The sequence below is a fragment of the Stigmatopora argus genome, chromosome 9 (assembly GCF_051989625.1).
Source record: "Stigmatopora argus isolate UIUO_Sarg chromosome 9, RoL_Sarg_1.0, whole genome shotgun sequence".
Classification (NCBI taxonomy): Eukaryota; Metazoa; Chordata; class Actinopteri; order Syngnathiformes; family Syngnathidae; genus Stigmatopora; species Stigmatopora argus.
This window is the reverse complement of record NC_135395.1, coordinates 13284973-13309477: the sequence shown is the minus strand read 5'-3', so window position 1 is coordinate 13309477 and position 24505 is coordinate 13284973. Positions and strand designations below refer to the sequence as shown.

The window sequence follows — 24505 nt, the reverse complement described above, 5'->3', positions numbered from 1 at the left end:
AGACCGCAGCTTGCACAGTCAATCTATAAAGCAGGGGTGTCCAAACTATTGCACAAAGGGCCGCAGTGGGTGCGGGATTTTGTTCCAACTGACTGTTGAACAAATGAGGTTTCTTCTGAAATCATCAGCACCTGACGGCAATCAAATGATTCCACTTTTAAGACACCAAATTGGTAAAAATGTATATACTCTTCTTTGGTTGGAATGAAAACCTGCTGGGACCAGACCAGTTTGGAAACCAGTGCTATAAAGTCCACTGGACAGTGTTAAAATGCCACGTATTTGTTATTTGAATGAAATGAGAAGGTGGAGGCTTATTTCCTAACTTGTACTACTATTATTTTGTCTAAATATAATGTATAAAACAATTGAAAATAATCAATTGACATCATGAGATGTCATTGTTCCTGGTCAACTGCTAGCCTGTGAAGCCCATTAAAACTATTTTGTGATTAAGAGCTATATACTATAAATACATTTGACTTGTTAAAAATAATTACTATGCAGAGTTCTAAATACAGTTCAGTTAAGCACACGCATCCCATTCCTCTAGTTTATTGAACTATGGGACATTTCCAAATTTAAGTATTTGTTGCCACAGTAACAGGAGTTTAGAATACACAATCAACATTCATATCCTGAATATTTCATCTGTAGAGATGTTTGTAAGTAGAGGTACAACTGTAATCAGGTTCTTTGGGATATTTTGATGATTCAGGGCTATAGAAATAAACTTGACTTGATCTTCACCTTCTACAGGACGTCCTGCTGATGGGTGAGGAGTTGGTGTCGGATCCCTATTACTGCCAGCTGGAGGCCGAGACATGCCAGCTGTTTTCAGAGCAGCTGGGCACCTTTGCCTTGGTGGGAGAGTCTCTACACATGGGTGCTGCCAAGCGCCTGAGGCTGGTGCTCTTTTCTGATGCCTACTGCTCTACGCTTGAGTACAACATCAGGATCTACTGCATTGACGACACGCAGGATGTCTTTAAGGTACGATCCCAATGAATTATTTACAGATTTTATTGGAAGATACAAACTGTAAAAAAAAATACCAAATGAAAACAGGCAGGTGTCTTTTCATTTAAAGATATTGATTCAATATTATTACTTAATGGCGTTTAGGTAATGCTAGTATTTGAGTGTCACGTCGTGCGTACGTGGTTGTTTTATCAGTATGTAATGTTCTAAACAGTCAACATTTTTACAACTTTTAACATTACATTTGATTATACGCCTCACATATTGTTGCATTATATTGTTTGAGCATACCCATGGTTACTGGTCTTTATGTGATGTAAAAAAAACTAAGCAAATCAATAATGCATGGAAAACAATAGAAGGTTTTCAAATCCAATTATTAAAACCAGATTGTTTTTCGGTATTACAGCACCTATAGAGAATCATAAATAGTAACCCGTTGAGTCACATTGTGATTGTCTGTGACCATGCATTTCTTGTTATGATATTGTCTTTCAGCTTGCTAGAATAGAATGCATAAGACAGAATGGAGGAAACCAGTATGTGAGTTGTGGATGTGAAACAATGCTAAGAGTCCTAGTTAATGACAGTGTACAGTCCATGGTTGGGTATAGTATGTATGTATACACGGCTGGTGGTGCTCAGCTGCTTCAGGGTAACATGTTTTGCCTCACTTTGTTCAGTGCCGTATTTCTCCTCTCTATCCTGCCTTCCGCATGGACGTGGTATAATCAAGTGCTAATGCCTTCCTACCCCCCTGGGGCTCCCTCTGAGTAGTCGGTTAAGATTTCATTTGCATGGTTAATTAGGAAATTAAAAGGAGAGCCAGTCCCAGTCTTCTCCCAGCAACCTCCATATTTGCTCTACGGGCAGTCCTCTTCATCTAACGCCACCCACAGCCACAAGCACCATTTTCCACTCAAGTCCACTTCTGCTGGCTGTAATGGACGACCTCATTGTCCACATGACCTCTACCGCTGAAATCTATGAGTAAACAAGGGGGAGAAAGATGAGGGCTCGGTGGGCTGTAGTTGATGAGAGTCGAGTGCACGTATAAAGTGAAGGATGGAAATGACTGAAAACTTTTTGTGATGCCTGTGTGTGACTGCTGGGAAAGTTCAGTCAAACAATGCCATGCTGAGTATGACATTGTACCAATGGCGTGGACATTTTAGGCACTTTGCATATTGCACACACTTTGCAAAATATATATATATATAGAATACACAATGTGGTGCTTTGGAAGCTACACCACATAGAGGTTGCGTTGACTTTGCATGCTATCAAAGCAGCAGTCACGATAAGGTCCTTTTTGCATACAAAACTCCCCATTCTTTTCGCCTGCAGTCTGACTGTTGAATTGACCTCCAACACCCTGTGTAGGAAAATCACTGCATGGTGGAAACTTTTCCCGTCTTTTTGTTTCTCTGCGTCTGCCCATTTCTTTCTCAACTTCTCGGAGGCAGGAAAAGGACACGGGAGCATGCAGACTCCACTCCACCACTTGTTCTGGGCTCCCCCGACACCTTTGAGTGCATTAGCTCGCCGTCTCTCACACAACCTGGCCCTGTGGTAAGCCACAGCATCTCCAGGGTTCTCTGCTTTTTAGTGAGTGATTTAGAATGTGGCCCACACTGTTTGGTAATCACGACTTCACACCGCTTTTGATGCTATTATGGAGGGAGCAGTTCATTTAGCAAGTACATTAAGCACTTTGAGGGGGAGCTTAAACCTCTCTGGAGAGTTCAGCCTAATCACTAATCACTGTCTTTAAAATGCACCATTTATGATTAGACTACCACGGCTGCTGTTAAATGTTTTGCGAATCGGTGCTAGAGTTGCAAGGGGTTCGGTGAGATTGCTGGATGTGACAAGCTCGGCCCCATCAATACGTGAGTGAAATTACAGCATTTTCCGTCTGCCAAGGCTCTGCACCTTGTTTTCCACGCAGGAAGGCAACTTCCCAGTCATTAAGCAGCACGTACCCGCGATGACAGAAGAGAACAGCTGGCAAAGATGCTCTGCCTTTGCCGCTGTCTGTCTACTCTGTGACAGGAAGAGCAATAGAATGAAAAGAGAGGCTTGACATTTCCGCTCAAATCTCCTCGCCGGCTGCTCTGACAAGCCCGCATCAGTGCCGCGATAAATACTCCCGCATCCATACATCCTGTACATGCGGGCCTGCCGCCGTACCATGCAATCTTTCATCTCCCAGTCATAGCACATTAGAAGCAATTTTATTGTCTTTGATTCTGAGGGTGGCTGTGGGAAGGCAGTGACATTTCTGTCTGACGCGCTACGTACTGTTGCTGGTCTCCGCCGAGACCGATGAATTTAATATTTTATAAGTGTCCCGCTCTTGATGGGCCTGGCCAAGGCTGGCGTGGCAACAAAAGTGGCATGAGTGGTGTGAGTCTGGCCTCATCTCTGCTTGCCCTGTAGGAGAGAATCACTGATGTTATGCCATCCCACCATCCACAAAACACCTGCAGTGAACCTCCTACCTATGCATTACTGAGCAAGACCTCCAGCCGGCTTCCAATTAAACTGCCACCTGCTTTTTTTTATACATATATATTTAGCGCTGATGTTTACAGCTTGACATCACATAATTATGATGGAAAACCAAATGTATTTTAAACAATTTTCCTGGCAAATTTATATTTAAACGACTGACTCAAGGCAATGTTCTTTTTAGCATTCTACTTGCGTTTATCCCTCATAAGTGTTGACTATCCAAAACAAGCAGATGGTGCTTTACCAACAGGACTGCCGTTGTACAATATGTCCTGCAGTCATGATTATCTGGAATTTCAGTTTATTATAAAATAATCTCTGTGTTGGGGATGAGCTGCATTGTTAAATAAACAATGTGTGGTATGGTTACATTAAACCCTTAGGCAAGTAAACTAGTTTAGATTGTCCCTGAGTTGGCATAGTATGCAAAGTAGTTTTCTACTGAAAGAAGTGCTACTGCGACAATACAGTGGTAGTGTTCCATAGATCTGCTTATTCCCATAAGATCATAAACTTTATATTCCATAATACGCCTTAATTGCAATCGAGTAGTATGTACATTCTTAAAAAGCTTTAAAAACATTATCTCTACTTAATATTTACATGCAATACCTTAAATCTTCCAGGTAGTTGTTTTGCTTTTTTAATTGTTCCTGCACCTAACTAAAGTTTATTCTCAATTGTAATATAAAACAAAGCATATTCCATATTATGTGTTCTTAACGTATAGTACAGATGATTTTTAGTCTTTATAACTAGTGGCTTTTTCGGTAGGAAATTCCCTCAGTGGATGGCAGTGGTTTGTATGTGGCAGTAATGTCATGAACTTTTACTTTTGAACAGATTAGTGACTCTTAGATTCTTTCTATTGGGGAAAAAACGTTTTGAAAAAATATGTTCAAAGAACAGTGTAAAATTGCATTTCAATTCAACACTTTTTATTTTTGCTTTCTATTCCTTGTGAGCATCATAAGGCAGCTATTTCACATACCACATCCTACAGTTTTTTTGTCAACCATTATCCAATGAGAGAGTCTTTTTTTCTTTAATTGACACAAGACATCTCATCTTGCTTAGGCCATAATTGGAGTCGTTGTAGAGTATATTTTTTATAGACATTTGCGTGAACTCTCTCATATTAGTTCTCGGAATTTACACTTTAATCAATATTCATGTAATGAGTTTAATGTTCTCTGCTCATTGCCTCATTGTCTTGAGATCGTAAAAATGTATGCTCCAGTAAAAAATGGTTGTTTAACAGATGTCCTTAACTGGTGGATCATGCACTCTTTTGTACACAGTTTTGACCTCCAGTAGTGATTTTCTTTTTTTTCTCCATGGAAACGATTTTGCTGTAATTTCCTCGCTGGTTGAGCGTTAAAAAGTGACAGTTCCCCGCCTTGTGTGAGATGTGCCTTTTTGTGTAGATGTCGTCTATCGAAAACTCAATGCAAGAACAGCTGAGCTATTGTTTTTATGTAATCTCAGTGTTGAAGTACGCTGTGATTTATCAAGCTGAATGCAATGATTCCTCGCGAGCAGAACATTTATAAGCGAGCAGGCAAGTCCCTTGTATTTGTAGTTATTAGTCAGTGTTGACTGTGGTGCAGCTCAGACTGATGAGAGGAAAAGGCTGTCACATTCCACTGACAAACACTGATTTATGGAAGCCACCTTGTCAGGCTCTTCCAGAAGCTACACATCCATTTGAAATGAAAACGAAGAAAATGGCGCTCCGCGAGGAGTCTGCGAGACGGGCAAGGCCAGGATTTAAAGTTTAAAGCTTGACTGTTTGTCCCCTTTTCGCTGATGCGTAAGCTTGACTAACTAACTGATCAAACGCTGCTCCTAATCCGTCTGAGTTTGTTAGGTTAGGACGCAAAACAAAACAGGCGTCATTTAAAAGTGCTTGCTGCAAGGAGAGTGCAAAATATTTTAATCCCAAGCTTTCAAGACAGCGTGCCCTGGTACATATAGCCTTGATTTGTTTGGAGCCGGCCTTTATGCCAGCGCGCTGCGAGAGAGACTTTGCTGCAGCCGCTAACCTCTTTCTGTCAGCGCCAGCCTGAAGAGATTAGCTGTATGAGTGTCTCGTCCCCCAACGGACGCAGGCCCCAGTCCATCTCGGTCCCGGCTCTGGTCCGAGCCAAGAGGATGACGGGAAGGTTGAGCGTTGGATGAAACGGGGGAGGTGGCAGAGGGGGGCTAAAGTCATAGAAAACTCTGGGCATGATTGCAGTAATCCTGTTATCTCTCCTGCTAAAGCTGGCCACTCCAGTGACCCGGAGACACAAATGTTAAGCTGCCTGTGTCTCTCTTCTCTTTTCACTCCATCTCCCTCCTTAGCCAACCTCATTGAATGTCAGGGGGTGGTCTCGCCTCTGTCTGATTCCAGAATTGGTAGTCCTGGCACACGGGCCGGCCCTCTATCAGATTCCGTCAGAACAAAAGGACGGGTTCCAAGGCAATGTGTGACCTCGCCGCCCATCTCGTGCATTTTAATGTCACTACGGTTGTGCGGGGTCAGGATGACTTAAACGAGCCCACCAGTCTTATCTTGAGTAGACGGGAGCTTTATTTGAGTCTGCTTTCGTGATTAATGCGTGATTTGATAAACCAATTAAAGCCTTGCTTTGTTTTCCCCCCTGTAGAATGAGCTAATAATACGGTCAAATTTAGCTTCTCATTTATTAGCTCGCTCACAGTGTCATTTGTTAACAGGATAATGGGGCGTAAAGACGGCTATTATTCTCTCAGGCTAGAGCATATGCTGGGTCCTGCACGCAAATACTTTCAACATAATGGAGAATGGGGTCGCTTGTCACCATGTTGACTCTTTCACGAATATGTTCCTATCAAAATGTCTGAACGTAGTCATTGATTTAGGACCAGGAAGCTTAATATCTTATCACAGTATTTTGGAATGACCGTGCCCATTGTGGGGTTGTGTGTCGCTTGTTATGGGGATTTTTTTATTGCGATTTTCTTTAAAAACCAAGACAATATTTTCAATTAATCACCATCTTTGAATGCTAACCAATAACCAGTGTCAAGTGCACGGTCGGTACTGCAGGATTACGATTAAAACGAGGCCTAGTAAGTCACTCTGAGCCGTGCTCCGTAATAAAGTTATCATTAAATTAGAAAAGGTTTCCTTTTTTCTATTCGTTTCCAATCCATATTTTATGTTATCGTGCAAAAAGAAGCACTCATCCCATTCAAGAATTCATTTAAAGGTATATTGCACAAAACTTAATGGAGTGCAGAACTGAACATTTACATCCGTTTTGATAGCTTTGTTTTGTTATACTGCCATGAATTATTTCGATTTTCTAAAAAAAAAAATTATTCGATTTATAGAATTTACAAAGCTGAACGCTGCTGGGAAAACAACATCAAATAAAATATTGTATTTGAGTAAAATCACAGTTCAGAGTGACATGTTAAGCCTTGTTTGATGGTAATCCAGCTGTATCAGCCATGTACCTGACACACGCCGTTAGACAGGTGAATTAGTATGTGTCCTGTAAACAAGATGTTGATAACGCCGCCATTGGCATTCCGTGCCTTCCTTTTCTTGCTAACGGGGCTATAGATCTCCAACTATAGGTCAGAGACCTGATCAAAGTCCGCTCGCTGTGTTTTGCAATGCTAATTTTGCTTGACAAATAATGGTGTTTAAGAACAGTGTTAAACAGACTCCTCCCGGAAGCTTTCATTGTTCCTTTGTCTGCGCAAGACGCGTAATAGCAGCAGGCTTTTAATTCTTAGGAGGATACTCTGCCCCCTGTTATTTAGCCATTAGACCTCAGAGTAATCGTTCGGCATCCTTTTTCTTGCCGTCGTCAGAAGACAGTGGCGGTCTGTGCATTTCCTAGTGATGCCTTCAGCAAAAGCTATTTTATGGCTATAAAACCTCTACTGCAGCTACAGCTGCGACACAAAAAACAATCAATAATAACCTCATACAATTGAAATATTATTTAGGAATATAGCCATATTTTACTCACCCAAAAATCCTTTTTAACTGTACACAATATCCATCCTCCTTTCTTTCTTCCTTCTTTTCTATCGCCATCGAAGCTAATGCTGAACGTCGAGCCTGTCCTGTCGTATTTCTGGCATACGTTTTTATTCGATTTAGTGCTGAAAAAGTTCATTCCCGGTTGTGACAGGCTTGCTTGCTTTGGAGTCTTAATGATGTCCAGCTTTTTTTTTTCTTGAAAAGTCCGTCTTGAAAATGGCTTTAAAACAACACAACACTATATTTGCTTGTGCAGCTAGCTCCAGATACAGTTTGGTAGCTCTGGCTAATGACTAGCCAATCATAGTTGGTGAAAGCGATGACGTATCCCTACGCCTGCGAGAAGGCAATGACGTATCCTTACGCCTGCGACAAGGCATTGTGGTGTTGCCAACTCGAAATCTCATTGGTTTAAGCAACAGTCTTATCGACGCTTGTTTAATGCAGCAGAGCCTGCAGAACTGATTGTGAGGGCCTTGAGGCACATTTCTGACCCTGGCAACAAATAATGGCTGAAATGTGATTGGTTAAATGCTTCAATATGAAAACACATCTGGAAGCAGTGCAATCAGGGGGAAAGGAAGCTAACAGACAATTTGGAATTATTTAAGAAGTATTCATGGACAAAATATAATTATCATCAGTCTGTGATTCAGATATTTCTTAGGCCAGCAGAGAAGGCCTTGAAGGCCTTGACGGCACACGACTGTCAGAAGATTCTTTCAGTGGAACCTGTGGTTGGTCACGTACGTCTTTCTTGATGAAAGAGGAACTGCCAGCAACGCGATATTTTAAAGGGGAATGCAAACCATGTTAAAAAGACGATTGACTGCGAGGCAAACAGAGAAATTAGAAATGCACAAAGTAAACATGAAAATTCGAATCTAGGCTGAGCTTAAAAAGCACTCATTTAAGGGAGAGCATACATGCAATCATAAAAGCAGGTAGGCATTCAGAAAATATAATTAATAGCTTCCATATTATAATTGGAATTAGGCCAAGTTCGTTGCTGGGAAAGAGGACAGCAAATTAAATCGGTGTTGTACTGACAGAAATGACTCCCATTCATTTCCTACTGAAATGATGGCCTACCTGAACTCAGCATTTGGCAAGCAATAGCAGATATACTATATCTCCACGTTTATTAAAGGTTTTTCCTAGCTCAAATTGACATAAAGGTGGTGCCATTAGGATCTTTCGCACAGGATGAAATATGACATTTATTGGTCATATTTAACCCAGTAGCTTTCACATAGTTTTATTCTGGCTCATCTGTGAGCTGAAATTTTGAAGAAATGTTAGACTCTGAACATTTTGTATGATAACTGTGTAATAATTGTATCATTTTCCAAAGCAAAAGAAGCTGTTTGCAAATATCTGATTATCCTTCATTACAAAGGTCACACAGACCTTTTATTTGTATTTTCTCTTGCTTGAGTTCTTTTATATTTTATTTTTTGCCTGAGGCAAATTCATTTTTTAGGTTAAGTCATGCTATCAGTTATTTTTGTATGGTTTAGATTTCATGCAATTGGCATTTTTATTCTTAGATTTTTGGTATTGCATTAAAATTTCTCCTATTTTCCTCCCAATACCAGTTTACCATCTTACCCCGAGAAAACCCGCTCAGGCACGGTGAGTTCATACATACCATCCCAGCTAATTATGGGCAGCAGGCGGAATACATTGAGAATTGGTTGCCAGCCAATCCCAGAGCACAAAGAGAAAAAAACAAACAACCACACACGCATTCACACCCGAGGGACATAAATTGACAGCATAAATGGAATATTCTTTTCTCATATTCGATCTCTTGGATCTCGCCAGTACACCTAATTGTGTTGCGGCCCATGAATGTCTTTCACATTTGTCCTCTGCTGCCAGACACTGAGCAATTAAAAAATGCATAATTTTAGAATTCGGCTCACTCTTCGTAATAGGATCCATTTGACGGGAAGTACTAGCACGTCTATAAAGTATTGTAGTCGTCAAGGCTTCTGGCTTAGATGAATGATTTTGAAAGGTTGCACATTTCATCACCCCATTACAGATGGTCATTTGGATGGCAGGAGGAGAAAAAAAAATGATCCCCTGACGATGACCCGCCAAGATTAAAATATTCAACGTGTCTTTACAAATCTCTCCTGGCACCAAAACAAAAAATGAAATTAAGATGATTCGCCATGCGGGAACAATGAGCTAGTGACTAATGGCTTGTACTCTTCCTTCATCACAGCCCAGGTAGCTACTAGTACTGCTTGGCTGCTGCGTGCATGCTAATGCTGAAAGCTGAAAACAGCCCCTCACACGTACGTAAGAGTTGGCACACACGCTGAGGTGGAGGGAACAACCTTGTGGTGACATTAAAGCTTTGTGGAGACAAGTGGGTGTCGCCCGCTGTGGCTGCATGCTGAGCTCCTATCTTCTCGTGTTAGGATTTGCTGTGGCCTGTTGTCACGCTTTGCTTTGTATGGGTGTGCACGTCTCTGCGGGTAGAGCCACAACACACAACTACGGGGATATCTGCCACACTTTGAAGGCTTTCGTGAAAAATTACACTGTGATTTAAAGGAAAAAAACTAACAGGAGGAAGATCATACTGTGTGCCGTAAGGTGGATACCCTCTTTTTCGCACTTTATCTTTTGGACCTGGCATATTGTTTGTGATTTGTTAGGAGGTTTTGGAGCAGGGGTAGGGAACCGATGGCTCGGGAGCCACATGTGGCTCTTTTGATGGGTGCGTATGTCTCTGAGATAAAATGCGGACACTACGTCTAGAGGCGCTTTAATCTTCATTTTTTTTTTAATTAAACCTTTCTGCATGCATGCATCTCAGTGAACAAAAAACAGCTTGAAGCAATTTACCATATGCTGGGCATCGTATATGTGTCCCAGGAATAAGTGCTTTTCATTAGTTTAAAGAATGTGAGAGTCTGGAAAATATTTTCCGCCATATTCACAGAATTGCTCCTCGTCTGATTTAACGAAAAAGCTTCTTCTCTTCTGTGTCCCAACAGGAGGTGATGCAGATGGAGAGGCAGCTCGGGGGTCGGCTGATTGACGAACCCCACATCCTGCTCTTCAAAGACAGCTACCACAACCTGCGCCTGTCCATCCACGACATGCCCCAGGCCCACTGGAGGAGCAAGCTGCTAGCAGGCTACCAGGTGGGTGTCAGGGTGGCTCAGTTGGAGCCAAGAGAGATGCGTGCTTAGAATTTCAGCGTTTCATCACGTGAGCGAGGGGGTATTCATTCTTCCAAGGTCACCTCGTAGTGGAATTCAAGATGAACGAGTGCACTCATCAGGGCCATTTGTGATCGTTAGCGTGGGCTAAGGGTAGACGTGTCTGTTTGGATAAAACAATAATTGCACAACAATGGAACACCCCTGCAAAACGTGTAATTGGTTGAATGATCGGTCTCCTGGTAATGATGCTTCTCTTGTGCACCATGATGAACAAAAAGTAAACGTGGTTACGGTCATTAGTGTTACACAGATGTAATTTTTGGGCTCTTCATACCAGTGTGGTATACGCCGAAGACGATAATGTACTGATACCACCTCTTTTTGTTAAAATATATATTGTTTTCTTTTGTCTTACTAAATTGCTCCCTTGATTTAAAAGTACCGTACTTTCACGACTATTCGGCGCATCGTATTTTTAGCCACAGTGTCAACGAGTGCTATTTCTGTATTTTACACATACAAAGGACGCACCGTTTTTACAGACGCAGCCAGGCATGGCAAAACATATACCAGCTTAAACATACACGCTACACCCACACGCTAAAAACACGTTTTTAAAAAGGCAACGGAAGCAAAACTGAGTTCGGTTGTACTTTATTTAGCCATTTTACAATGTACTCGCGTCATCATCACCCACAAATCCATCAAAGTCCTCATTTTCTGTGTCCGAAGTGAACAATTGTCCAAATGAGTCATCGAAAACACTGAGTTTTATACGTTCGTCCAGGCGGCCACAATCCATTCGCAAATAGTAGCTAGCTAGTGTAACTTTTCCAACGCTGCTTTCCATGCTTCGTAAAGCTGTGTTGATGTCGATGTATACAGGCCACAATCGATTGGGTGTATTGACAAAATAACTACATATCCCAGCAGTCACTGCGCAGTACTTTTTCTACGGGGAAAATAGTAGAGTCGGGGGCTGCTTGCCGTAGTTGTGAGAGCTGTAGAGGATCGTGTACCCTATCGACTGATTTATTTTATTTTATCGTGATAACAATTTTAGTATTGGTCCATATATAAAGCGCACTGGATTATAAGGTGTCCTGTCTATTTTGGAGAAAATTTAAGACTTATGTGCGCCTTATAGTCGTGAAAATACGGTAATTGGTATGGCATCTTTGTCAAACACGACTTAAAAGATTGTCTGAGATTAAAACAAACCAAAAAAGTTAACCTGCTACCACCCCCCACTTCAAATGCCTTGGACATGTGATAAAATAATTGGTGCGGTTGCATCTTGGCCTTTTATTTTTTTTAACTCGTTGCCTTTGACTGGGCTAGGTTATTGACTTTCTCTCACTTCAAAAGCATTGTACGTGTACTTGTGATATACTCACAGCAAACGGATGATTGGACGCCACATAATTGAACGTCTATCATCGGATTGGAAAGGCCGACGAGTGCTCCCCTTTTTAAATCAATACAGTGGTACCTCAACATACGATCTTAATCCGTTCCGGGACTCTCCATCTCGTCATGAATGTCACTGCGCCGGTGGGAAATTATAGTTAGTCCTTTGGAAGACCTCTTCTCCTTAATTGCGTCCTTCTGCTTAAGGATGGTGGATATGGTTGACGTATTCCTCTCGTATTGCCGAGCAAGCTCGGTGACACATACACCACTCTCATATTTTTCAATTATTTCGTTGATTGTCAACGGTCGCCTTTTCTTTGCAAAACTGCTGATCCATTGTTGTTTACTTTGTATGTAAATGTAGTATGCATTGGCCAACGTGGGAAAAAAACGGGGGGAAATGCAAAGCTCTGCCCCGTGCTCGTAGATATATTTTATACACGAAAGAGATGCGACAAGACATGGCCACCTGGCTTGCTCGCATCTCAAATTTTTTCTCGTATAAAGGGCGAATTATTCGATCGAAATTGTCATCGTGTCTCAAGCATCTCGTAGGTAGAGCTGCTCGTAGGTCGAGGTACCACTGTACTAGTATCGGTATCGTTGCAACGCTAGTTCTAATATCGGCTTTGAGACAATAATTTCAATTTCGGTAGGTGTCAATGGGTTAGTTAGGAAGGTGAGAATTACTATGAAAGGAAAAGATTTGGCTTAAAAACTGTTGGGCTTTTTGTATTGTCTTTTGATGTGATCGGACGATCTAAGTGTCATGGCGTGCGGTGCTTGGAAAGCGTGTTCACTGACTGGGCCACGTTATAGCTCAGCCAATGCAGTAACTCAGAGCTGTGAGCCCATTGATTGCCCCCAGTGCTGCGTCCACTAAGGGAGCTTCCAAATATCGAATGGGAAATAAATATCTGGAAGCTCACAATCCGCATGGTGGGAGCCATCCACGTGCTCTGCACTGCAGTCCACTGAGAATAGTTCAAAGAGGACTGGAAAACGCTCTGGTCGGAGGTTGGAGCTGCAGCGGGTCCCTTCGGAGAAAAATCGCAATGTGCCAAGCAAGCACAAACACGGTAGCATTTTACCCAGAACAAAATTTTCATCTGGACCCAGCCTGCTTTACTTTGATGTGTTTCCGCCAGAGCGGTGCGGGGGGAAAAAGGCTTTCCGTCCCCCACGGGTCCCAAACAATACTTAAGTGTATGTCTGTCACCTGGCTTCCTGCGCCATCGGTCTGTCTGGGTAACAGTGCCTCTAGTTGGTCACGTGCGTGTACTGCGGCCCAGAGCCCCTCCTAAACAGTTCTTGTCAGCAGTTAACAGGGATGCTGAAGGAAAGGGTTAGAGCGTCCTGATTATTTCCTTTTTTTGTTCCTCATGATCTCTGGGGAGACGCGCTCGAGGCATGAATATGGAGCAACGAGAGAAGATGTCAGAATTATCAGCCTTGAATGCGTTCGATGAAACGCAGCCAGGCTGCCTTTTTGTCGGAGAATAGCAAGTACTTACTTTGCATGCATTTAAAAGAGGGAAAAGGATGGTTAGATGCTGCCTGAGTAAGCAATTAACGGTGGGGATCTGGGATAAATCTTGGTAAATAGTTATTTTTTTCTGGGATTTAAAAAAAATGATGTATGTAGTTAGTTGTTATCACTCGTAGAAATTTACACAAAAGGAATATATACTATGTGCTATAATTTGTGGATGTGGATTCACAGGTTGTGATTAAGTTAGGGTTCTGTAGATATTGAAGGGTTTTTGTGTAGGAGAAAAATGTGTCTGCTACAGACAAAGCAACATCTATTCAGAAAATGCCTACAAACTAAAGTAAGAGTGTTGCTAGATTATTTCTCAAAATATGTGTCTCATTCAGCCAACCAAAACACAAAAAGTCAAAAGTCAAAACATTGATTTATGGGTGGCCTGCTCTTGACAAGCTTTGAAAAAAAGAATATAGTCTACAATAGAGTTTTGCTGTTTGCACAAGACTGGAGTCTCAAACTTGTGGCCAATTGATGGACCACAGGAGAATATTTTGCAGCCCATATTTCAAATTAAGTGCAGTATTATAGTATTGATGTGATGTGGATATATTGATCATTTCAATAAAATCATGAATTACAAACCAAAATAATACATAAATCAAATAGTTAAAACATGAAATTAATATTAGTATGTACTATACTAATGTGGCTTGCATATACTTATACAATAATCAATTAATAAAAATATTTAGAAATAAAACAAATTGTAATAATTCTTGAAGAAAATGAATGATAGACACACACATTTTTAAAAAGGCTTACCTTTGCTCGGAAAAGTCTTTTTTAACATTTATTTACTTTGCTTTTATTTACTACTAGTAGTTTATTTATATATGTTTTATATGTTCCAAAATCTTTCATGGCCTACCATATCTTAAGCGAACGATAACGTTGTTAGCCAAAGTGAATTAGGGAGAAAAAATGAGTTTCAGACATTCAGATGTAAAAATAATAATAATAATCTGTTTTGCCTAAATAACACTATGTATTTATGCTATCCGAGTGCAGAAATTCCATATAAAAAAAACAACTTTAAGTAAGAAAGTCATTCCACTAATGCCCTGATTGATCCTATTAGTAGTTGGCGGGACAAAAGATAGTACAAAGACATGGATTTCAGACATCAAGAATATGTTCACTTTATTCGCTGGGGTTTTTGATTCATGTATGATGCATGGGGGCTTTCTGCAGGAGATCCCATTCTACCACCTCTGGAACGGTTCCCAGCGGTACCTCCATTGTACTTTCACTCTGGAACGCCTCAGCCTCAGCACCTGTGAGCTCACCTGCCAGCTGTGCGTGTGGCAGGTAGAGGGCGAGGGACAAAGCTTCAGCCTTGACTTTAACATCGCCAAGGTAATGCTGAGGATCTCAGCCTCCCTCCGTTTGGACCGCCAGCCCTTTTCCAAAATCTTTTTATCTCTTGGTTTGCAATTGTCCAAAACAGGACACCCGAGCCGTGGACTCCGAGTTCCTGCTAATGGACACGAACGCCACAGCCCTGGCGGGGCCCAGCGCCTTTCAGATCCCGTACCTCATAAGGCAGAAAATCTGCAGCAGCCTGGACACACCTTGTCCCCAGGGGGCCGACTGGAGAATGCTCGCACAAAGACTCAAGCTTGAGAGGTAAAGATCGAGCGGGCTTGAAGTTTTAACTGATTCCTCTTTTCACTGGCACATGGGAACAAGCAGCAGCAATAATCATAATAATAATAATCAAATAATTCAGCACCACCGTATTTATACTCCCTGAAAACATTCTTTTGACCACAAATAATTTTCAACCGTTTTTAAAATGTGTCAGAAAGGATTTCTTATTGACCACTGCTTACTTTTTATGATGCGTTATCAGTCTGTAACTTCCACTAAACAATGGCAAACTCACTGTGTAGGACTCATATCGCATAGGGGAGTGATTGCCAACACTGCCCTATTTCCCAGCAGCCATTTTATTTGATGGTGGGTTGGGATAAATTGACAACTCTACTTGAACAATAAAAACATTACAGACTTGTTTTCTCCAGGTAAGCTGCTGAATTTGTACTACTTTTCTCTGTCCGTTCGATTTTCTCTTTTAAAATGCCGAGGGACTTGAAGGGTAACAAACAAACAATCCATCAGCTCTAAATCTTAAAAAGCCTGGGCTTCTATGCCAGGCGGTTTCCCTTTTTTCTTTTTCTTTTTTAAGTTACACAATTGGTAAATTTCAAAAAGAGTTGCGCCCATTGATCCCTTTTCCACAAATTTGATTTCTAGCCTCTAATGAAACTGAATAGGTAAAGTTAATTTGTTCGCTCAACTTTATTTGCCCCGATTAATCACCTAGTGAATTGGTGCGGTGCGCGTTTAATTAGCAATGCTTTGCTCAGCAGAATCAATTCTCAATTAGGCCTGAAGTTCTGTCCTCCATTCTATGTTACTGGAGAAATACACAGCAGTTTTTCATTTGCTCTCCCATTGTATTTTGAATTCAAGCTTGACAACCTTATGACCACTTGAGTAATATAACGATATCCAATACAATATTTTGTCTTTACAAAAATGCTAATGTTGACTTGTCAGAGAGGTGTTCATTTATTTGCTATTGTTTACCGTTGGATATAATTGTACATACTAGATGTATCATATTTTACCTAAAAAAAGGTAGCAACTCAAAAAGATAAGTACAGTAAATAACATACTTATGGAAAGAGCTGCCCTGACACATACTAATCTGACCTATCTTCCTTCTGAGTATAAGTCGCACCAGACAAATAATGCATCATAAAGATAAAAAACATATTTACAAATATAAGTCACACTGGAGTATAAGACTGACTTTTGTGATGGCATTTTTTATTTGACCAGGAACCAAGAACAAACATACATTAATATGGTAACAATGTAAAAAAAAAACGGGCTATATTGACATCTGTTAACAAGTTTTTCAGATAACTATAACCTAAAATTTAAAAAAGAAAAACATCAGACTGTTGTGTTTAGAGAGGAAAATAAGTAGCACTTGAGTATTAGCAAACTATAACGAAAAGTGCGACTTACATTGCGAAAAATACGTTAACTCAAATAGCCCACCCACGTTTTCTAGAACGACATTGTGCTCTCCTTTTGTTGGCGAGTTCAAACGCTGCGAGGTAATGGACTGTTTGTGACCTTTGTCAAGGTGGAAAGTATTTGGTGGTGTGTTGAACTCCCTAAAGCGGCACAACATCGAAGCGTTTGAGTGTTTCAGTGCATTGTGTGGTCTCCTTGAGAGTTAAAGCTGGTAAAACAAGGCGAACAGAAAAAGGACATTAAATCTAATCAGTGTGTGCACGTACACTAGGGATCAGACAGCACTCAACATCAAATATAAGGTCACCAGGGACCAGCACTCTGTTGTCATTGATTGGGCTTGATGGCAAAAGGTTGTGTGCCTAAAAGGGGAAAAGGTTACTTCCGACTGAGTGACTGTGAAAAGCCATTGTAGGGGTTACGAAATCGGATTTAGGACTCATTTCAACATCAAATAAAGACCGAGACGTTTGCTTGAAAGCTCTTGTTAGGTTTCAAATGAAAATTGCCTTTTAGTTTTGCTTGATGGCAAGTAGTCTGAACCAATATTGCTGAAACTGCACGCTAGAGCTTCAAATTGGGGAAATATAGTAAAAGCTTGGTGGATTACATGACTGAAGTGGAAAAACACCTCTTAATTAACTACTTAGTCAAGAATTGGGCTTTCCTTTGAATCTTAATGGACTTTTTAGTCAATCGTGTTCTAGCCATGTGGGACTAGTCTGGAGAAAGCCGTTTCTATAACTATATGTCTTTGTGTAGCGCATTCAACTTTGAAGAGCAAATTAATAAGGAGGGAAAGTAATACACCGCTAAACACGACAAGTTCTTAACAGGCACCGAATCAGCACGTTGCAGCGTACGGCAGGCAGCCAAAATGAGGGATCTAATATGGTTTCTCATCCAAATATATTGCCTTTGAAAAAAAGATATACCGAGTGTTCCAATATGTTTGACCCCATTTCCTAGGCCAATCATTTTGACAATTTTCTTTGGAATGACCTCAATTTTTTCACAGCGTGTGGAAATGTTTGTGTGTAACGTTTGGCATTTCTATCTTTTCAGGTTAAAAAATGCCGTTCACTTCAACAGAAAAGGCATTTTGCATGTTAGGGTATATTCGGACTCAGTCATCGAAGACAGGCCCCATGGCCTGAGGGTTTAGTGCGTCAGCCTCACGGCTTTGGCGCCGTGGGTTCAAATCCTGCCCTGGGAATACCACATGCTCTAGGTATTTGCGCTAAGTCACCCAACCACCCAACCTCAAAGTGAGAAGTTGGGGATTGATCCCACAATCTTTGGCGTGACAACCTAACGCTTTAGTCTTAGCGCTAAGCGCTTTTAATGAAAATCGTCAAAATTATTGGCCTATGAAATGGGGTCAAACATTTTGGAACACCCTGTATATTGTAGCACTACGTATATACCTAAAATTTGTGAGGGTGTGATCTACTTCTCGGATAATGATAATCCTCCGACTACTTTCCAATTACTGTATTTTTTATTTAATATCTACAAATTTGTACTGTTCGTGATAGATTCAATTAGCTATTTTTTAAGTGTTTTGTTAATGAATTGGTTTCTAGGACATCAAGAAATAGTGCAAAATGTCATTGTTCTGAAGCACAAATGGATGTTTTCATATGTCTAACTGTTTTTGGGGGTAATTACAAGGGTTTTAATCTTCTTACAGTAAGGACTACAGAAATCTGACAAATGTTTACTGTTGAGAGGCTGAAATAAGAGAATTTGGACATTTATAAGGTAAACAATAGCTTTAAAGAATTGCTTAAGTAAGGGGATAATTAATGTTTATTTTCATGATGATTAGCTGAATAATTTTGACAGCTCTAAAATATAGTTCAATTATTTTAATCTCGTTCCATAAATAGATTTCTAAATTCTTGTCAGTATCTACAGTGACTGAAATTGGGGTGAAGGATGATCTATTGCATCTATGCCTAATTCATTAACTTTTTGAATCCTCGCTCTGAAAGTTATTTTTCTGAATCACATCTACCTGGTATAGTTCTTGTTTTTTGGGATATTTCAGCTAAAGCATTTTCCACAAATGACAACATTTTAACAAATGTGAACCTGCAAATGTTGTGGATATGAAATGAATGTCAATTCTTTCCTTTGTGCGCGCAGACACATGAGCTTCTTTGCGTCCAAAGCGAGCCCGACCTCGGCCATCCTCGACCTGTGGGAGGCGCAACACTTCCACGGGGGCAACATCAACCAGCTGGCCGCCGTCATGGCGGACATCGGCAAGCAGGAAGCCATGATCTTCCTGGTGTCGGACGGCGAGTGCTAACATGCCAAGAAGACGGCGAACAGGGTGGAAGAATAGACCTGCTGAGCCTAATGTTTGAGCTCGCTCAACGTAGGAGGATGCTGTTTTAACCATTTCCACTAAGAATCCTAATCAAGCAGCTCCATTGAAAAGCAGCTGATAGCGCTCCCACCCACGTCCCAAATTACTTCATACATAATTCCATGCCTTATGTAGCTCTTCATATATTTAAAACAATAACGGCCAGTTATTCCACAGCATTGAAAAATTCGTGAAAACATTCAGTTCATATCCTTGCTATACAATTTACGGTTAATTTTCCAGTGAGCTCTTTGTCCCCGCAAGAAAGACAATTCTGCTCACTTGTAGATTAACCATGTCTCTCTGCTAACTCATTTTTTCTATTTGTCCTCAGGCCTGTCTCAGTCATAAAAAAAGTGTTCTAGCAGTTCCTGGTAAGGTCAGTGAAAGCGCTAGGACTTGAACCCAAATTTACAATGGTGGAGAAGTGTCAGATAATTTGCAAATTCCAAACACACACACACACACAAATAGGCACAACACTAAGATAAAATGACCCCAACGAGACTTACAAGTTACAACAGTAGGAAGATATCGCACCGTTGTTGGATGTTAGCCGGTCAGATATGAGTGCTTACGTCGCTTGATTTACACGTCTGAATGGCTAACGTTATAATGTCATCTGTTAACGTAATGGCCTAATCTGAATTGATGATCTCTATGTGAATAATTCTGAAAAGCCTAAGGTAGATATGGTCACAACGGGATATCTGCTGTTACAAGTCTGCGGTCATTTTGCATTCGTTTTACGTTTAAGTCTGGTATTGAGAGAAATCTATTGGAGTTTTATCTAGCCACTCTTTGTAGATGTTAGATGCGTGTTCTTAACTGGAAAAACGTCTTCATTTCCCTCACTCGAGTTGACACGTCATTGCTAATGAAGCTGCCGCAGGGCCTCGAAACACTTGGGAAGCAACGGACATGGTCACCATCCCAAGTGACGTGTCGTCTAATTGCTTTAATTGCGAGGCAGACATGGCGTTTGCGGCGAAACAAAATCTGCTCTGAACGTGTGGGTCGTTTTCTGAAGCCATGTTCGGCACGCTTTGGTGTTTCGGTACCACTTTTTGGCTACTGCAATACGACCGAGGGAGCATCTGTAGTTTCGATCCCCAGTACAGCCATTTTGTGTGTGAATGCCTGTGCCCGTGCGCTTGTGCTCCTCCTCAGGGTTGCGTGTGATGTCTCTAAAGTTGTCAGGAGAGTCCCCCTTCATTAAAGACACACTCGGTCAAACATCTGGCGTATTCGCCCAAGCCCCCCTCCCCCGACACGCCAGAGCTTCTTTTTACGATTGTCCCGATTTTTGGAATGTATTTTTATGTTTCCGTGTGCTTAGCAAAAGAGGACTCTTTTGTTTTTAATGTGGCATCTCAACACTTTTTTTGGTTAAGACTGCTAGTGCAGCTCTGTTTTTGACCAACGACTATTAGGGCCAAATGGTTGCCATTATCTAGTCAAGCATAATGTTCTATTTTACCTGGGGTAGGGGAAGACGGGATACCTGGACTCTAAAAAAGTATTAAATAGGAACATTTTGACATTCTTTCCTTGCTCGTATGCCTAATTAAATCATGTCACTCATCAAATTTAGCTAATGTTAGCCCTGTCTTTTAGACTTACTAAGGAAACCGTGTCTCATTTAAATTAGCCCATACTCGTCTTTTTTGTTACCATGACCGCCAATGTGGAATTGTTAGCTTTCCCCCAAAAATGTGAAATAATTCTTATTGATTGTTCAACATGTGACTTTTAAAATTACAATTTGGTATTTGTTCATCATTTCTAATGATACAAAAGTCCATCGTGTCGTCGACCTAAATGCTAACGTGCTAAATTCATCATGACGTCCTGATTACAGGAAATATTTGGATTCTGGACATTTAATAGTGAATAAGTTACATGAGTATATTTTTTCCTCTTGCAATTGTGGCCCTAATAATCCATTATTTTGAAATCATTTTTGCCACCACACCAAGTGTTTGTCATTTAAAGGATAGCCTTCATTTAAAATCCCTCTCACGCACATCGTTAGCATCACCCAGCGAAATGTCGTTCAAAATGATCACACCCACTTGTAAAATAAATCCTTTTCTATCGCAATCACGTGCCGTCACTTTGCATACAGTATAGCGTATGTGTGCGCGTGCGTGCGTGAGCTAAATTGGTAACCAAAGTTTTCATTTATCCTTTTTCATTCCACTGCTGTTTTTGGAAGGGGGTCGTTGTTTAAGCCGTAATGTCGACTATGTGTTTGTGTGAAGACTTTGTAAAGAAATGTAAATTATATTTTATTATGAAGCCAAATAATACTGATAAGGAGGGGGGAATAAGACACTTAAGTTGCGCGGCATTTGTCAAGTCTAAACCGTGACGTGTTTGCCTATTTTAACTGTTGTTTGGCGATCTAGCAGTGGAGACTTTCTGCAGTGTTATACGGCTTTAGAGAGGCTCTTAATGGGAAGCTTCAGTGTTTGTTGTTTGTTTGTCATCACTTTTGCAACGTACAAGTATCAGCATTTACATAGAAGCTGCAACTAGTCAATCACTGGAACGGTTGGAGGAAGACCGTGGCCTTGTTTGATAAGCCATGGCAGTTGTTCACTCAGTTTGTGTGTTTGTGTGCATGTGGGAAAGAATGCTAGCGTGAGCGTGTAAAAGCGTTGATGTGTTTGAGAGAAAAGGTAGAACAATTGACCAAATTCCAAATCGACCTCACCATTTCATTGGGAATTCTCCTTGCTGAGTTCACATTGATGCCAATACAGTACCAGAATGCATTTATAAATCATAGTTGATTGTTTAATTTTGGTTACTGTTAATGTTGTTTTAAACCTATTTTGATCGGGAGAGGCATGCAGCGATCATATGTCGCGGATTTTCGTTAAAAAATACGAAAAAAAATTGTGCATGAAGGGTTTAAATCCTTTGAAACAGAAAGGTTGGCGATGTCAATGTGTAGAAATGGTTTATTTTTAGAGCAATTCTTTATTCTTTTCGCATATTTTTGGAGGAATTTTAGAGAACATTGTGAATACACTCCAGGTAAAAGTTGTTAGTGTGTTTGGTAAATAAAAAAAATACATTGGAGGCACTTAATTGCGTATTAAATGTCAATATTGAGGCAGGGGAATGTTAGATTTTTGAAAATCAATCTGCTCTAGAGAGGGACTCTGGGTGAGAGCAAGTGAATTTTAGCATGCGCTTTGGGAGACGACATTTGTGATAGCGAGAGAATGTTATGTATGTGATATCTTGTGTGTTTGACCGATTATCCAACGAGGCAATATTCGGAGCCGATATTTGCACTACTGATGCTGATATTTTAATCTGACGGGCTGGTATGACTTCAATTAAATTCTCTCTTGACTCTTTGGGCTCGTCATTTCGGTTATTTCACAATTTTTACAGTGAACGAGAGCTATGGCGGAGGTTTTTATTGAACTTTACAAGCGTTGGCGCTAGCTTGTTAACCGCTTGGTGGTTTGGTATGAATGGCCGTAAGAATGGTTGTCTCTCTGTGTGCCCTACGGCTGACTGGCGACCAGTCTAGCGTGCAATAAGGCTTTCGCCCAAAGTACGCTGGGATAGGCTCCAGCAACCCTTGCGAGGATACGTGGTATAGAAGATGAATGAATGAATATCGGCTCCACATTTTAAGAATTGGTCACCTCAACTATGAATAATTGGTCAATCTATGCTATGATTGCGTGTGGGTGATGGGTGTTTTGATTGTGAAATACTGCTTTGGTTTGAGCCGTGTATGAGGTTGCATTTTTAAGGGGTATAAGAGTGTCAATGTTTGTGTAATTGAGTGTAAGGATGCTTGTGTGAGTGTAAGTGTGCGCCCCACTCATGTAGTTCACCGACTGCTAGCATCTCCAACATTTGCTTACACTACAACTGTACATTTTGTATTCCTTCTTTCAAATCAAGGTGTGTGTGGTGGGAAAGGCCAAATGTGTGTTTGTGTGTGTCCATTCCTGCCGTTTTGCTGTTCTTTTTTCGCAAATAGACTTTTGTACTTGTGAACTCTTTCTGTTTTGGAGTCAATGTTCCTTGCCTTTCTGCATTCAAAAATGCTGTACTTATTACATGCCACTGCGCTTATGCAATTGTATAATCCCAATTTGAGTTTTGTCCGTTTTCTTTCGGGGTGGTTGTTTGTTTTGTTTTTTTACTTTTTACGTTTTTGCCGTCAATGTACATTGTTGTTGAGACTTTTCGTGGCAAAGGAAAAATGTCAGCAAAGGGAGATTTTCTGTACTTTTTGGACAATGACGGATTTGTTGGTAGAATTTTGGAAATTCGTTTCTAAGTGCTTTCAAGTATTTACTTGGCCTTATGTATATATATATCGATCTATGACATTTCAGAAAGGTATGTATAGTAATTGAACCTGAAATCACTGTAAATAAATTATATATTGTTAACTGAAAGACTAGGGGTTTTAATGACAACCTCTGTTGTCATGGTGACGCAAATATTGCAGACAGGCAAACTTTATTTTGGAATAGCGCTGAGCTACACACTGATTAGGAATTAGAGATGAATTGGTAGATAAATAGACGACAAATTTGAGGCAGGCCAATAGGGAAATATGTTAATTAGCACAAGCACTGCAGCATTTGAACAACAAAGCTGTTTATTCAATCAGTCCAGCACTTATTTAAAAACAATTATATTCTGAAGCAATATAAATACATATTCAGTAAAAGCTTGGAAGTTTAAAAAAAAAAAAGGAATAAATGCAGGACAAGAGTAACATTGTTTGTTTTAGTATTAAATTGTATTTCTATCTTTTGGAGAATAAAATACTGGCTTTGTTTTGAAATCCACTGTTTTATTCTCCAATACTGGCTTTCAAAACAAAGAAGTTTTGTTTTCACCTCCACAGATGGATCCTTGCTTTGTGCTTTTCCCTCATTAGCCTATTCCAACAAACTAATTGTATATATTAATTTGCATGTTTGCGTATAGCAAAACTCAAAGGTTATTCATTCTATGATTGTCTATTTATTAGGATAAATTTATTTTAAATGGGTTTCACATTTCCCATTAAGTCTATTGGAAAGCTATTTTCTATTCATTACGACGACAAGACATCCATTTTCCAACATTCTTAAACCAAACTTTCAAGTGGTCCATAATCAAATTAGGCTAAATTGAAGGTAAACAACATAAAGTCGTGCTTGAATGGATCGAGTCCGTCCAGTTGAGTGACACATTCGGTATTTGGTAGGAGAGCTGGTAGAAAAGCGGTAAGTTTGGAGCATCCAAGTGAGCGAGGGCTGGACGCCAAGATCTCACACGGGGGCAAATGCGTGGCCTTTGCAGAGGGGCTTGTCCTTCTTTGAGTAGAACGTCTTTCCCTCCAAGTTCATCTGGCAGAGCTTTAGGAGCAG

General features: G+C 40.6%; 2 protein-coding genes across 9 annotated transcripts in view; one reads left to right on the top strand and one right to left on the bottom strand.

Moving 5' to 3' along the window:
- The window catches only part of unc5a (unc-5 netrin receptor A), a 132570-nt gene extending 109875 nt beyond the window's left edge, over positions 1-22695 (top strand). For all 6 annotated transcript variants that reach the window (XM_077609424.1, XM_077609426.1, XM_077609421.1 and 3 more), the window contains 5 exons: positions 760-993; positions 10540-10689; positions 14864-15028; positions 15120-15298; positions 18875-22695. In XM_077609424.1, coding sequence (XP_077465550.1) covers positions 760-993; positions 10540-10689; positions 14864-15028; positions 15120-15298; positions 18875-19040 — 894 coding nt within the window. In that variant the 3' untranslated portion in view covers positions 19041-22695. The remainder of the gene's footprint in view (positions 1-759; positions 994-10539; positions 10690-14863; positions 15029-15119; positions 15299-18874) is intronic.
- A 1032-nt stretch (positions 22696-23727) lies between these two features.
- The window catches only part of pdlim7 (PDZ and LIM domain 7), a 38191-nt gene continuing 37413 nt past the window's right edge, over positions 23728-24505 (bottom strand). For all 3 annotated transcript variants that reach the window (XM_077609411.1, XM_077609414.1, XM_077609412.1), the window contains one exon: positions 23728-24493. In XM_077609411.1, the coding sequence (XP_077465537.1) occupies positions 24407-24493 (87 nt within the window). In that variant the 3' untranslated portion in view covers positions 23728-24406. The remainder of the gene's footprint in view (positions 24494-24505) is intronic.